The sequence below is a fragment of the Pan paniscus genome, chromosome X (assembly GCF_029289425.2).
Source record: "Pan paniscus chromosome X, NHGRI_mPanPan1-v2.0_pri, whole genome shotgun sequence".
In the NCBI taxonomy this organism is placed as follows: Eukaryota; Metazoa; Chordata; class Mammalia; order Primates; family Hominidae; genus Pan; species Pan paniscus.
In genome coordinates this window covers 128986885-129003276 of record NC_073272.2, presented here as the reverse complement: position 1 = coordinate 129003276, position 16392 = coordinate 128986885, and the positions used below count along the sequence as shown (strand labels likewise).

Genomic DNA, 16392 nt, shown 5'->3' with positions numbered 1-16392 from the left:
TATTCATTAAAATGAAAACAGGCTGATTCTGATTTCTATAGGGATTAGCTGGTCAGTCAATAAGCTTTTATAGCATATAAGGGCTTGAATAAACAACATAGGAAAGGAACCTATTGTTAATACAAACTACAACCTTCATAGCAGTCACTTTAAACGACTTTCCAAAATACTGACTTACCAAGCACACCAGACATTAGCCAGTAAAGGTGGTTAATGTTCAGATTATCTTTAACCAAACTCCCTATTAACCATGACTTAAAGTTTAGCCATATTTTATGTGCAAATATACTTTCATCACCACTAAATTATGGGAACTCACATAAACTCCATAATACTTTGTATCCAGTGTGTAATGAATCAATATTGAGGATTATTTGCTACTTAATATTCTAGTTAATATAACAGAAAAATCTATCTTAATTCTGAAAAACAATAAAGATGATTACAAATGGTAGATTTTCATCCGTTTCCCACTTGTGCTAATCTCAACTATTCTAGGAGTGGCAAAGTCACTATTATGAAAAGGGCTGGAAGGATGAAAAATAATTATGTCAGTTATTTCATTCTGCATTTGGTGGGAAGATGTTGTGGCATAAGGATCTTTCTAAAACAGTGCATAAGGATCTTTCTAAAACAGTACATAGAGAGACAACACATACATTGAACTCGTTTCTGGCTTTACCAAAATTTTAGAGCAAATAATACAACAGAGGGCAGGTACCATTATTAACAGCATCATCTCATGAGATTTGAAATACGATATTGGGTCTTGGGGGAAAAAAAACATGAATACTATACCTGAGGAATCATTTCAGAAGGTCAAAATCAAGTCACAACAGAGTGAGAAGGTATTAAAGATGGGATACTAATTGTTTTTAGATTTCTTGTTTACTGCTCCACAGTAATGCAGGTTGAGTATTCCCAATCCAGAAATCCAAAATGCTCCAAAACTCGAAACTTTTTGAGTACTGTCATGATGATCAAAGGAAATGCTCATTGAAGCATTTCAGATTTCCGATTTCCAGATTAGGGAAGCTGAACTGGTAAGTATATAATGCATATATTTGAAAATCTGAAAAAGATTGAAATCTGAAACACTTTTGGTCCCAAGCATTTTGGATAATGGATAATCAACCTGTATAGATAATTTCCTCATCAATGAGATACAGGAATTTAATAACACTGAAATGCAACAGACTGTGAAAAGAATCAGAACCCTAAATCCTACAAAATAAAAGCTTTAAAAGAAAAATGATGACCACACACATACAATTTAATAAAAACTCAGAAATTCTGTAATTAAAAATGATCAGGGTTCTATTATTTTAACCCTCAATCACTTGTGCACAAAAAGAAGGAAAAAGGCTTCCCAAAGAGCCATTCATTCCTCTAATGATTTTGGTTCCTTTCTGTTCATGGGCAAACATGGTAAAATTACCTGATAGTATACTTTACATAAAATAAAAACTTTATGCTGGTTGAGCCTCTTCTGGCCAATCCCAGAATATGAAAAACTGCAGTTTTTCATATTAATGGCTTTGCAGTTTTTCATATTAATGGCAAAGATATTCTAATATCTTCACTGACTCTGACTAAAAATAAGGGTAGGTTCCTGTTTACATGAAGGTGGAAGGAGAGAGTATAAATGGGGTAAGTTTAAAAAAAAAAAAAACAAGAAGGAAACAACCAGAAAAATTTAGGAAATGGTTGACCCTTGACTGGACATTTGTACTGGACTCTTAAAAAAGTCAATGTCACTAAAGAAAGTAGGAACTGTACTACTCCAATAGAGACTTCAGAGACCTCACGAAATACTATATGAACCCAGATTGGATTTTGGTTTAAAAAAAGGTATAACAGAAATTCTTGGGACAACTGAAGAAATCTGAATATGGACCGAATGTTAAATGATACTATGGATTACTGTTAGTTTTCTTATATATAATAATGGTATTGTGCTTAAGTGTGCCCTTTTTGTTAAGAGATGCAGGCTGAAGTGTTCAGTGGTGAAGTGACATATTACCACTTAATTTTACATGACACAGCAAAAAACATCTGTGTGTATACATGTACAGAAGGCATGTGGGGGTGTGTTATACTGTTCTTTCCATTTTTCTGCACATTTGACATTTTTCATAATAAAAAGCTGAAACAAAGAAAGCTGGGAAATAATGTCTGAGATGAAGGAAAGGGGGTAGGAGAAATAAGAAAAACAACTTCATCATCCAAAATGTATTCTAAAAGGTGAAATACTAAAATCTAAAAGACAGAAATATAATGTTAGGAGAAAAGCAATTATCATGAAAAACAGCAGAACGGTAGGATATGAATTTCTGAAGAAAATGGTTCTCTCTCAAACAGAGGTAATATACTCAGTCATGAGGGCTCTGGGGAAATAAGTATAATTCCAAGAAAGAATGCCGGGGCTGGACTCAGTGTTTTAATCTGCTATCTGAGTCACAGCTAAAACAATTCCATGGCAACAGAACAGATCGGACTCAGACAAGCCAGCAGCCTGCCCGCTGGTCTAGACCTCCCTGCTAGATACAATCACTCGCTCTGGCTAGGCCTAAAGGATCCATGTGAATACTAATGGTAAGGATAACGTATGCTGTCACCTCACCTAATTTTCTTTGGTAAAAAAACCAAGAATATACTTTTGTAGCCCAAAGAGATTCTGCATACAATCCAACAATATTTTCATTTAGAAGGAAATTTCTTAATACAATGAACTTTATTACTAAATCAACTTATGTTACTGAAGATAGTAAGTACTTCCTTCATAAAAACATTAATATTATAGCTTGGCTTGGGGGAGAGGTGGGAAAATCAACCTCCTTTTCTTTCTTAAGCACATCACATTAAATAAGTATCAAATTTCAATGTACATTATAAGCATCTGGAATGCGGATAAAATGCAGATCTGTAGGCTCCATATCCTGAGATTCTGATTCCATTGCCAGAAGTGAGGGTACCTGTAATAAGCACCCCCAGGGATTCTGATTCAGGTACTCCAGGGTTCCAGGATAGTTCTATGCTTCCATAAACAGCAAAGTTTTACTCTGATTAGATATAATGTGGTATTAGTGAGGAATACTAAACTGGGAGCCAGGAAATCTGGGTGCTAGATTTGTTACTAACTGATGGTATTTGACTTTGGGCACGTCAATGTCTCTGTGCCTCAGTTTTCTCATATGCTCAAATGAGGATAATTCTGCCTGCCCCACTTAGCATACCTCACGTACATGCTAATTTATACAAAAGTGACTTGAGAGTATGAAGAGCTTAACAAACAAGCATTATATCTTTGAGAGGGGAGTCTTTAATCTTATTTGGTGAGCTTAGTATTATGTATTGTATTCACAACAAGAGCCAACTGCAGATTAGTCCCCCCTCTTTCCCCTTAGGCTTAATCTAATCAAAACAGTGCTAAAGTAACATTCTTCTTTATCATTTGACATCCCCCGTGGCCAAAAGAAGACAGAAAGCACAAAGATAATGAGGACGTCACTTAAGTATTGTGAAAATTAAATGTAAAAGAGGTTTATGTCTTGGGACAGTTCTTACCAAGTCTATGAGTTTGGTAACAGGAACTTCTCGGATTGGTCTTTTCATACGGCACAGAGCCTCTAAGGATGTGCCAAAACAACTTGGGAGGTAATTTCCACTGATAGTCAAGAAGTAATCTTTGCCTCGATCCAGGTGAAGGACGAGAATATCTTCAATCTTATCTTCTCCCGAGTTCAGGATGGTTACAGAGTCTTTGCTGACATACACATCAAGAGAAATGTCCACTGTCTCATCTGAAATGTAAGAGATGATACATGGTAATAGGAAAACCTCCAGTGGGAAAGCAAAAAGAGTATAAGAACCAACAGAAAAGTGTCCTCTAAAAAAATCATTAAGCAATGAGGGGGAAGAGACAGGACTCACACCAGAGGTATCACCAATATGACAGTAAAGGTAAGAGACATGTGGTTAGAAAACAGAAAGTTAAACCAAGGGGATGGGAGTCATGAGGACATCACCAGCAGAGACAATGGTAAAGGGAAAACTCACTTGGCTCCAAGTAGCCCTCAAAAGGTTCAGCCCGAAGCCATGGCTTGCAGTACTGGCTGTCATTAAGTTTAGGGATGAAAGAAAAATGGCAGGGAACCTGTCCATTGTTGCTGATCTGGAACTTCTCCTTTTGTAGTTGCCGAAACTTCACATTTTCAAACACAAACTGGGGAATAACAGACAGACACAAACATGCATCACTAGTAGGGGAAGTAAGTCAGTTGGATTATTCCATAGAGGATATGAGGAGTAAGGTAATTGTTAAGCAGGTGTGCAAATGCCATAGACATTCACCAACTGAACCAACTTCACAACATCCACTTGCATGTATTATTATACTCACACCAGCAGAGAAGGAGTTAGGTGGCTCTTGCTACTTCTCCAGGCTACTCTGATCATTCCTAGGATCCTAAGAGGGTAACCCAACCTTGGTTCAGAGTATTCATCCTGTGACCAAGTCCTGGTTTCTGAGATATAAATTAACTAGCAACTCTGAAATATTAAATAAGAGCATCTAACAGCGGAGGGCTTACTATGTGCCGGGTGCTGTTCTGAGAGCTTCGCATGTATTAACTCATGTAATCCTTACAACTACCCCTTAATCCAGGAAAGGAAACTGCGGCTCTGAGCGGGTAAGATACTTGCCTGAGGTCATACATCTACTAAACAGCCGTGCTACAATTGGAATGGAGGCAGTCTGACTCCAGCGACATGGGCTTAACCACGTTGCTATGTAGCCTTTTCTAAGTAGCAGTTTCTTCTGTGCTAACCACAGTGAGCAGTAGACAGGGAGATCATGTATTTTTGCTCACCTCCCTCCTGCTGAGTTCTAAGGAAGGAAGGAAGTCATTTTCCATTCTGTCCATGATGCGTACACTATCTTCAAAGACTTTCCGGTACCTTCGTTCATCCACAACCTTCACCTGAAAGAAAATGTATCCTCTTTTCAGTCTTATACCCTTCTAGCTCATCTCCCTTGGAGACTATCTAACAATTTAAAACTGGTCATTACAGTAACTATTTAAAATAAACTGTGGTGCAAACAACAACCTCAAACACTCTCTATATCTTGCTTCATCCACAACTTTCACCTGAAAGAAAACAGATCCTTGCTTTAGTTTTACGTGTTCTCAACTTTTATACCTCCAAGAGTCTCTAACAATTTTTAAGGTCACTAAAGCAAACATAAATTGAACAAAGCATTATAGAAGCACACGCTTTAAGGTAAAGGTAAGATTAATTGGCTAACGTCCTGTAAAAGTTAAACCCCTACGTTAAGAAGCTTGGCAATAATAAATATTTGGGAAGAATATTTTCTTGCTTCATTGTTAAGTTATTTGGTAGTGGAAAAAATGTGATAATTGTGGTAAAAATGATTGCTTGCACTGTACAAAATGACAGTGTCAAAACACAGCAATTACTGTTTCTAACAATCATAACTTGGTGAGGTGGCAGCAAATATTATTAAAAAGCTTTTAACTCTATTAGATTCTATGTACAATACCAAGAAGTATAATATCACTGCTCAGATTACATAATAGCAGAGATATATTAATAAATGGAACCTACAGCCATTTTAGAAAATGGCTGAAACAAAATGTCCTAGACTAGAGTAAAACCATGACAACGTATAAACACATCTCCACTGATAAAAAAATTTTCCACCTGACACAGCACTTTCAGCTTCCTGATATAGCTGTGTTTTTTTAAATATTAAAACTTCATACAAACCAATGCCAAAATTAACATAACTAACAGATTTTAACTTGAGATATCGGTTTCTTTTTTAGACTAGGAAATTTCACAAAAATTCATGTCAAAAAAAATTGATACATGCAGCAAAGGTTCTAAAAAGATGTGGAAACAGATGCTGGTGAGGCTGTGGAGAAGTAGGAACGCTTTTACACTGTTGGTAGGAGTGTAAATTAGTTCAACCATTGTGGAAGACAGTGTGGCGATTCCTCAAGGATCTAGAACCAGAAATACCATTTGACCCAGCAATCCCATTACTGGGTATATACCCAAAAGAATATAAATCATTCTACTATAAAGACACATGCACACATATATTTACTGCAGCACTACTTACAATAGCAAAGACATGGAACCAACCCAAATGCCCATTAATAATAAGACTTGATAAAGAAAATGTGGTAAATATACACCATGGAATACTATACAGCCATAAAAAGGAATGAGATCAGGCTGGGCACAGTGGCTCACACCTGTAATCCTAGCACTGTGGGAGGCCGAGGCAGGAGGATCACTAGAGGTCAGGAGTTCGAAACCACCCCAGCCAACACAGTGAAACTCTGTCTCTACTAAAAGTACAAAAAAAAATTAGCCAGGCATGGTGGTGGGTGCCTGTAATCCCAGTCACTTGGGAGGCTGAGGCAGGAGAATCCCTTGAGCCCGGGAGGCGGAGGTTGAAGTGAGCCAAGATTGCACCACTGCACTCCAGCCTGGGCAACAGAGCAAGACTCCACCTCAAAAAATAATCATGTCCTTTGCAGGGACATGGATGAAGCTGGAAGCCATCATCCTTAGCAAACTAACACAGGAACAGAAAACCAAGCACCGCATATTCTCACTTACAGGTGGGAGTTGAAGAATGAGAACACATGGACACAGGGAGGGGAACAACACACACCAGGCCACTCGGGGTAGTGGGGCGAGGGGAAGGAGAGCATTAAGGTTAAATAGCTAATGCACGTGGGGCTTAAAACCTAGATGATGGGTTGATAGGTGCAGCAAACCAACATGGCACACATACCTATGTAACAAGCCTATACGTTCTGCACTTGTATCCCACAACTTGAAGTGAAATAAAAATTTTTTAAAATGTTGAAAATAAGAACATCAAAGCTGAGTCAAGTATCTCAGACTGGGGAAGTTTTTCACATATTTGAACTGTAACTCTTAGAGAACAGAGGATCAAACAATCACTTTACCATCACCAGGGTCCATACTATAGCATTAGTTTAAGATGAATTTTATACTTTTACAAAACTTTGCAACTTTTAATTTCCAAAAGTATTTTGCACATGTCTTTTTATTTTCACAACCTGGAAGGCTACCAAAGCAAGGAATATTTTTGTTCCGATAGTTGAGAACATTAAGATACAAAACAATCAACAAACTTGCTCACTGCTACAGTTAATACCAAAGGTGACATCTGGACTAGTTTAAGACTCTTTCCAATATACTAGATATGTGACAGAATCAACTTGAGTATGTCTTAAAAGCACAGCTGCCTGGGTCTACTAATCACAGCCTCTAGGGGTGAGGACACATGCATCCACACTTTTTTAAAAGCTCTCTAAGCAATTCTTACATCCACTGAAGTCTGAGAACCAATGCAACAGATCACAGTACCAAGTGCAGGGTTGGAACCCTATCCTAGCTCTATCTCAGCCAGCCCACAGAAAGTCTTCTGAAATTAATTGGCCACGGTGCACTTGGCTCCTTTGTTAACAGTCATTGGTGCCAATGGTGGTGAAAATATAGTGTGGTTTTTAAAGCCTCTAATCATAGCATGCCCAAGAATCCAAAACATGGGGTGATTACTCAATAAAATCAAACTTTTTCTCAGCGGGTTATCATGATCACAGCACTTAATGGCAAATCAAAGATAATGAGGAGGGGGGGAACCCCAAAGAATTTCACAACCTGACACATCCATTTTAGTAAAGGAAATTACTGACAAAATTAGGAATTTGAAAAAAAGTACAATGAGCTAGGTCTTTATGTAATAAGATGGGAGGTTCTCCAAGACACACTGCTGAGTTAAAAAAAAAAATCAAGTTGCAGACCAACACATACATATAAGACCGTTTATGATATAGAGACACACACAAATCAGTATTTTGTCTATGAGTGAACAAAAAAGCATATACAAAGGTCTAGAACTGCACTGTCCAGTACAATAGTGACTAGCCACATAGGGAATTTGAATTTAAATTACTTTAAATTAAATTAAAAGTTCAGTTCTCAGTTGCACTAGCCACACTTCAAGTACTCAATAGCCCCCTGCTGCTAGAAGCCACTGGACTGGACGGCACAGATACAGGACATTTCCATCATCACAGAAAGCTCTATTGGACAGCACTGGTCTAGAAAGATATAAACTCCTAAGGGTAGTGGCCTGGCTGGGGAATGGGGGTTTAGGCAAAGTTGGGAGTAGGAGACAGAACAGGGATTGAAGAACTTCTGCCTTATCTGTCAATTCTGCTTAAATTTCCTTTTAATTTTTTTAAAAGCACTTGTCACTGCTGTATAATTTTAAAATCATTAAAAACTCAAAAGGCATATCTTTATTAAAGATATACATAAATACACAGGAAGCCTGAAAAAAAATGTAAATATCCCACTAGAAGCTCTGCATTAATGTGTATGGAGTATTAAAAGCATCCCAAGGTTGGCTGCGAGCGGTGGCTCATGCCTGTAATCTCAGCACTTTGGGAGGCTGAGGCGGGTGGATCACAAGGTCAGGAGATCGAGATCATCCTGGCTAACATGGTGAAACCCCGTCTCTACTAAAAATACAAAAAATTAGCTGGGCGGGAGGCTGAGGCAAGAGAATGGCGTGAACCCAGGAGGCGGAGCTTGCAGTGAGCCAAGATCGTGCCACTGCACTCCAACCTGGGTGACAGAGCGAGACTCTGTCTCAAAAAAAAAAAAACAAAACAAAAAAACAAAAAACAAAACAAATAAACAAACAAAAAAATCTGAAGGTTTTGAAAAGAAATACAAACAAAAAAGCCAGGCATACTTGATCTAACCAAAGAGGTTAGTGTTTGAGGAAAGATATCCTCTCAAAATGGATTAAGAGAATTCAAATGAAGAAAAAGGGGCAGCCTGCAAGTACAAACTAGAAATTAGATGGGCTAAAAGAAGTTATCTAAAGGTATATTTCATCAAGTTCTATAGAATTATAGAGGTATTGTGGGGTAGTAGAAAGAGCACAGAGTTGGGAGTTAAGCCAACTTAAGATTGGAATCTCAGCTCTCCTCCTAGTTGAATGCTCTTAAATAAGTTATTTCAACTTGCTGTTCTCCATCTGCTCATCTGTTAAATGGGAAATACAGTTGTCCCTTGAGATCTGTGGGGGATTGGTTCTGGCATGGCCTGTGTATAATCAAATTCACACATACTCAAGTCCCACAGTTGGCCCTCCTTATACGTGGGTTTCACATCCTGTGAATACTGTATTTTCCATCTGCATTTGGTTGAAAAGATCTGGGTATAAGTGGATCTGTGTAGTTCAAACCCATGTTCTTGAAGGATCAGCTGTATTTAACTCAAAGCGTTGTTGTGAGGAGTAAATGAGATGTGTGCAAATTGCCTCACATAGTCCCTGCCACACAGCCACTAGCTGCTATCTGAGGAACAGTTACTATTATTGATGATTATGATTTTAAAATTTCAAAATGGACAAAAGTAAAGTCATGATTGTCTTGATAAAATTTAAAATCTATTCTAAGACCAATAACTAATTCTGATCTTAAATGAAAAGCCCCAAAGTCTTTCTTCCTTAAAACAGGAGCAGGATAAAACAGGTTGGTGATATCTATCTCAGAAGCCCCCTAAATCAACACACACACAGAGGAAAGAAACCTATCCCATTATGCTCTTCACATGTCCGAACTCATTAATCTTCATGAGTATGTACCAATATTACCCACGCTTAATAGAGGAGGAAACTGAGGCATAAATATGTTACATAAATTGTCCATGGTTACACAGTTAGAAAGTGGTTGAACTCGGATGCAAATCCCAGAAGTCTACTACAAAGTCCATTCTACTAAGCACTGCACTATATACATTCTGACAGATTATAGGGCTGTAGATCTGAAAAATCCACAAGAAATAACCTAAATGTACTGGCTGTAACAAATTAAATCAGCATGATTACAAGATATGACCTACATACCAATAACACACAGTTTAAAAATACAATGGGAAAAAAACTTTACTCACAATACAGACAGAAAATTAAATAACTGGCCATTAATGCAGCCCAGGATAGAACAGAGTTAAAAAAAATTGGCTGGGCACGGTGGCTCACGCCTGTAATTCCAGCACTCTGGGAGGCTGAGGCAGGGGAATCGCTTGAACCCGGGAAGAGGAGGTTGCAGTGAGCCAAGATCACACCACTGCACTCCAGCCCGGAGGATAGGGCAAGACTCCGTCTCAAAAAAAAAAAAAAATAAGAAAAAATAAGTGTAGGGATGACACTATATCCCTTAAGACAATATACAGAGTTGGCTGTATTCTGATCAGTCTGTGCCTTTGCTCCTGCTGTCTCTACCCTTCCACCCAGAATCTCCCTCCTGGTGTTTCCCTTCTTTACTATCTGATAAAACTTAGCTTTTAACTCTTCATTATGCATACCTACTTTAGGAAGCTCAAGTTACCACCTAACCACTATGTAGCATGAGAAACATCTGTGTCACTAAAAGGCCTGGAGCATTAAGAGCTATACGGACAGCATTTGGGAGGGTTGGGGCACTAACCTCTCAATGCTGCAAATGGTTATTTGGTTATGGAACATTTATGGCTTGCTGAATTACTGATCTGTTCTGAGTCTAAATAATCCTCTAGTAATTGATACTTAACACACAAATAAATGAATGTACAAACAAGTGTTTACCCCAATATGGAAGAGGGCGCTAACAGGCTTGTGGTCGCTGGTTTTCAGTTCCATGTGACTCCGATAATTAAGCTGATTAACATTTGTTCCTCTCCAAAGAATTCGGTCACACCAGGCTGGAACCCGGCATTTCCCACTGTAAGTAAAGAAACGAGTTATAAAGAGAACATATCACACAAGAACATAATACCTACCACACTGGTTTAGATCAGGGTTAGGCTCTCTTGTTACATGCTCCCAAAGAACCGTGTACTTCTCCTTCCCTAACAACCCCTGTCATCCTCCCTACTATTTTGCAAGCTCTGTGAAGGGATTGTATTTGCTTGTTTGCCACTGAACTCCTAGAACCTAGCATGGTATCTGGTGCAAAGTAGGTGCTCAACGAATAGTTATCTAATGAATGAATGGTTCTGTTAAGATTGGGAGTACATCTTCAACAATGTCACCACAGGAGAAAATAGCACGTTCTTAAAATACCCTCAGAAGATTTGGATTATATTTTGAACACTTCCTTTTCCTTTACTCTATGAGCATCAACAACACTTCACAACAGATAAGATAACTAATCAAGTCTAAAACTCCAATCTTCTCTTCCTAGACTGGGCTTAATCTTTGGAGAGGAATAACAGTATTGATTTCTCCTTTAAACCAGACATTTATGGACAAGTCTAGCTTCTTCTAATAGAGACGAAATAAAATCAAACCATGCAAGTCTGAGCAAATGTCAGTCCACAGAATACCAAGGGTAGGGAAAAAGAACCTATTCATCATTCTATTAAAACAAGCAACACCTTGTACACCTGATCCAGAAGGTGACACAGATATTTCTCATCAGTAGCTCTGCAGCTGACTCTAAAGTCAGGTGAGTGAAACAAACATGGCAAAGTGTACAAGATCTAACAGTGTCACTTCATTTGCTGGCCAGTTACCTAGGAGCATAGGAATATCGACTCCCCACCCATGCCAGTACTCTCAGAGTTCAAAACAGCTGAACATGCGTGGGGATTCTTTCTCTTTCAAGTTTCTGTGCTCAGCCAGCTAGGAGAAACAGAAAGAAAAAGAAGAAAAGAAAAAGAAAAAAGGAAAGGAAAAGAAAAGAAAGAGATAGTAGGTAGAGGACAAATACTCACTAAGAACTTACTGGGGGCACTTTACTAGGATGATTAGGAAATCAAAAGGGTCTACTAAACAGTGGTTCTCAGTGTTCTCCAGCTGTGGCAGATATTAGGTCCAAGCATCAGTATTTTTTGAAGTTCTCTAAGGGATTCTAAAGTCTTTTAAGGATTGAGAGCTACTGGTGCTAGAAGAACCCTTCATGGCTTCGTTTTTGCCTTCTGGTATCCTGAATTAAATAGCTGAGTAGTTTGGGAAAAAAAATAGCCAGAACAGGTAATAGGTAAGAAACAAAGGCAAAATCAGGAAGGCAAAAATTTAAGCAAGTTTGCTGAGGTGAGAGAAATAAGGCACTGTAGGTAGCCCATAAAACTTCAACAATCTTGACATATAAGTAATAACTTCCCTAAGATAGGCTCACCTTTGAGTATAGATAAATGAAACACTCTTATTGTTCTATAATAGCACTGAGGCACTGAGCCATTAGGTTTATATATCTGCTTATGGCATGGCCTAAAAAATTCCTAGCCCCTTACCAATATGGAGGGTCAGAAATAAGATCAAGCCTTAACCTTTTCTGTGAGAAGGTTCTTATTACTTTACCTGGAATCCCACCGGTCTGTTTTAGAGTCATACTTATAAGTGGGGATGAACTTGATTTCCCCTTCATTGAAGTCAACAAAAGCTTTTTTCTGTGTGCGCTGAATATTTAGCTACAGATAGAAAGAAGCATCAAATAAGCAGGATAACACTATCTTAATATAAGAGATAATCAGGTTGATAAACCACTGTTCCCATTTCAAAGTATCTAGTTCCACAACCTTTACAACTGTAGTGAGAGTACATAAATGAAATTTCTATACCTTATGAATTAAATCTCAGCATTCCCACAGCATCTAAACTCACCCTCAGATAGGATGCTTGTTATTAGCACATCACTATTCTTTTATTGCTAATAGTGGCAGAGGGTAAAATGGAAAAATGAAATCTGAATAATTGTAAGTTCCTTGGAGCTGGGCAGAAACCACCCAGCACAATTTTAATTTAAAGAAAAAGCACACAAATGTTGAATGAATAATTCCGCAAACCAAATTCAGCGAATAGTTTCAAATTGTTTTGAAAGATCCTCACTCAAATATTTTACCAGAGTTATATAAGACTCAGAATTTATCCTAAATGTACCCCTTTTGGAGGCAGAATAAAGAAAAAGCAAAGAAATTTGTCAGCCAACCACAATGTGAAGGTAGACATAGACAAGAATGGCTCACTACAAAAACCATTCTGCTGCAAATCACCTGAATGTTGGCTACGTCTGAAGGTTGAAAAGGCTCTCATAACGATTTAAAGATTATTCGAATGAAGTCAAAACATTTTCCTCCCTCAATAAGAAGCATTCACTTTTAGCAGCCAGTATCCATATGTTGAAGTAAAAATTCAAGTCACATGCCAGGTTCTGAGGCAAATTTACTGCTTCAAATATATGGAAACCAGGTTCTTGAATATCAGGTTTTATGTAAATGTTACCAACTCAATGCTTTTTCTGCAGGTTTTAAATACCAGCTAGCTTCAACTTATCATCTAGTTCCCATGAGCCCATAGCCTATGCTGTTGATCCCAGACAAACTTCTTTTCTGTACTTCCCAGTTCCCCTCACAGGGCCTCCCTCTTTTACCTCCAAGCTGTTCCTCAGTTTGCCAAGTAATCATAGAACAGTTTTCACTGTTCCATCTGCCAAACCACATCAACATAGCTGAAGGCCCACTTCCTCCAGGAAGTGTTCTCCAATTAACCCCACCCATTCACCAACTCATTTAGACAAATCTCTGAAATCTCTTAATGATAAAGACGTTTTGAATAAATGTTGTATTTACTTTTTATCACTAATGTTACCTTCCCTCCTCCCATCCAAGCACTTAATAAAAGCACTACAAATCTTGTATGTAGTCAATGCATCACTAGTCACACTGTTTTCACAAGACAGTAAGACGTTTCCATCACTCCCTAGAGTAAGATATACCTCCCATAACTCTAACAATCTCATCTCCCATCTAGGAAAGTTCCTATAAAATGAAACTTTACTTACCTGGTCGAATTTCAAGAGTCTCTGAAGGTCTTTCTTATTAATAAGACTTTTCACCTCATTGGCATCAGGCATGCAAAGTCTATAATTCAAATCTCCCAACCAAATGACAACCCTAAGGATCAAAAAAATGTATGAACAGAAGTAGCGATTAGCATAAAAAAACAGAGAAGGATGGAGAGAAGAAAAATGGGTAATTATTGATAAGGGCTCACTCACCACTATCTCACAAGGGGTTTAAAGTTGTAACTAATCCTTTGAGGGCAACTACTATCAACACCTGAGAGAGACAATGGATTACAAAATAGGTAGGAGAAGAGGACTCTATACATGAAGAATGAAACTGAGAAATATTACGTATGGGATTTAGAAGCCAAGGAGTTAATGGACTGAGAAGCATGCAGTTTATTTGCTGGACAAGCTTCAAAATTTTGCCTGGCTGCTAGCCAGGTCTTTAGGGGAAGAGAATCTGAACGTTTTCTGCCTCTCAGAGTCCTGAAGTCCTGCAGGTTCTCCACTGAAGTCTGCATGGTCTGAGTGACAGCTCTCCGAGGCAGGACCCACTAAGAAAAGTAGGTCCAGGGCTCTCTAGTGAACCCTGATTGGTCTACCATTGCCCAAGTTACAGGCAGGAAGGAGACTGGCATTCCATGGGATCCTCAGCTCCCAATAACAGCAACAGGCCCTTAGATGTGCTGAGAGCCCCACAAAGGGAGACAATGCAATTAACACATCAAAATGGACTCTCCTGTTGAGTGAGCTCAAGTTCCCAATGGGTCATTCTGACAATCTCAAATGCAACATGAAATTTATGGAATCTGGGAAAATAAATTTTTGGAATTTCATGGCAACTTCATGACCATACATTTTAAGGCCTTCACTTTACCACTGTGAAATAGAATTCTACATGATCCTAATTATTGAGACATTATGGAAAATAGTTGAATATCCCTACTCTTTCCTCCTCTTTCCCCAATGACTCTACTCTCTATATTAATTTTTTTAATTTTATTTTATTATTATACTTTAAGTTTTAGGGTACATGTGCACAATGTGCAGGTTAGTTACATATGTATACATGTGCCATGTTGGTGGGCTGCGCCCATTAACTCGTCATTTAGCATTAGGTATATCTCCTAAAGCTATCCCTCTCCCCTCCCCCCACCCCACAACAGTCCCCAGAGTGTGATGTTCCCCTTCCTGTGTCCATGTGTTCTCATTGTTCAATTCCCACCTATGAGTGAGAACATGCAGTGTTTGGTTTTTTGTTCTTGCGATAGTTTACTGTGAATGATGATTTCCAATTTCATCCATGTCCCTACAAAGGACATGAGCTCATCATTTTTTATGGCTGCATAGTATTCCATGGTGTATATGTGCCACATTTTCTTAATCCAGTCTATCATTGTTGGACATTTGGGTTGGTTCCAAGTCTTTGCTATTGTGAATAGTGCCGCGATAAACATACGTGTGCATGTGTCTTTATAGCAGCATGATTTATAGTCCTTTGGGTATATACCCAGTAATGGGATGGCTGGGTCAAATGGTATTTCTAGTTCTAGATCCCTGAGGAATCGCCACACTGACTTCCACAAGGGTTGAACTAGTTTACAGTCCCACCAACAGTGTAAAAGTGTTCCTATTTCTCCACATCCTCTCCAGCACCTGTTGTTTCCTGACTTTTTAATGATTGCCATTCTAACTGGTGTGAGATGGTATCTCATTGTGGTTTTGATTTGCGTTTCTCTGATGGCCAGTGATGGTGAGCATTTTTTCATGTGTTTTTTGGCTGCATAAATGTCTTCTTTTGAGAAGTGTCTGTTCATGTCCTTTGCCCACTTTTTGATGGGGTTGTTTGTTTTTTTCTTGTAAATTTGTTTGAGTTCATTGTAGATTCTGGATATTAGCCCTTTGTCAGATGAGTAGGTTGCGAAAATTTTCTCCCATTTTGTAGGTTGCCTGTTCACTCTGATGGTAGTTTCTTTTGCTGTGCAGAAGCTCTTTAGTTTAATTAGATCCCATTTGTCAATTTTGGCTTTTGTTGCCATTGCTTTTGGTGTTTTAGACATGAAGTCCTTGCCCATGCCTATGTCCTGAATTTTAATGCCTAGGTTTTCTTCTGGGGTTTTTATGGTTTTAGGTATATTAATTTCTTTAAAACTAATCATTTTCTACCACCACATCTACTCCTCAACACATCTCTGCTTCTATGCTTATTAAATCCCATTCTTCACTGACCTCTCTCTGCTGCCCCTATTTTTAATAAGCACAGCCATTAAAAAGAATAATGTAGATCTATATATACTGGCTTGGAAAGGAATCCACAATAAATAGAATAATACAGTCTTATACACCAAGTACCTATGTGTGTGTTTGTATATGAATAGACAGAAGGCTAGAATAGTGCTATTTAATAGAATTATAATGCACCTCACAATATAATTTTAAGTTTTCTAGTAGCTGCATTTAAAAAGAAAAAAAACAAGTG

At 38.3% G+C, this 16392-nt stretch overlaps 1 protein-coding gene across 3 annotated transcripts in view; it reads right to left on the bottom strand.

Annotated features, from left to right (window-relative positions):
* Window positions 1–16392, bottom strand: part of OCRL (OCRL inositol polyphosphate-5-phosphatase) — a 52365-nt gene that overhangs the window by 12430 nt on the left and 23543 nt on the right. For all 3 annotated transcript variants that reach the window (XM_055106104.2, XM_055106102.2, XM_055106103.2), the window contains 6 exons: window positions 13908–14019; window positions 12428–12537; window positions 10712–10847; window positions 4872–4982; window positions 4060–4225; window positions 3568–3803 (listed from right to left, as the gene is read on the bottom strand). In XM_055106104.2, the coding sequence (XP_054962079.1) occupies window positions 3568–3803; window positions 4060–4225; window positions 4872–4982; window positions 10712–10847; window positions 12428–12537; window positions 13908–14019 (871 nt within the window). The remainder of the gene's footprint in view (window positions 1–3567; window positions 3804–4059; window positions 4226–4871; window positions 4983–10711; window positions 10848–12427; window positions 12538–13907; window positions 14020–16392) is intronic.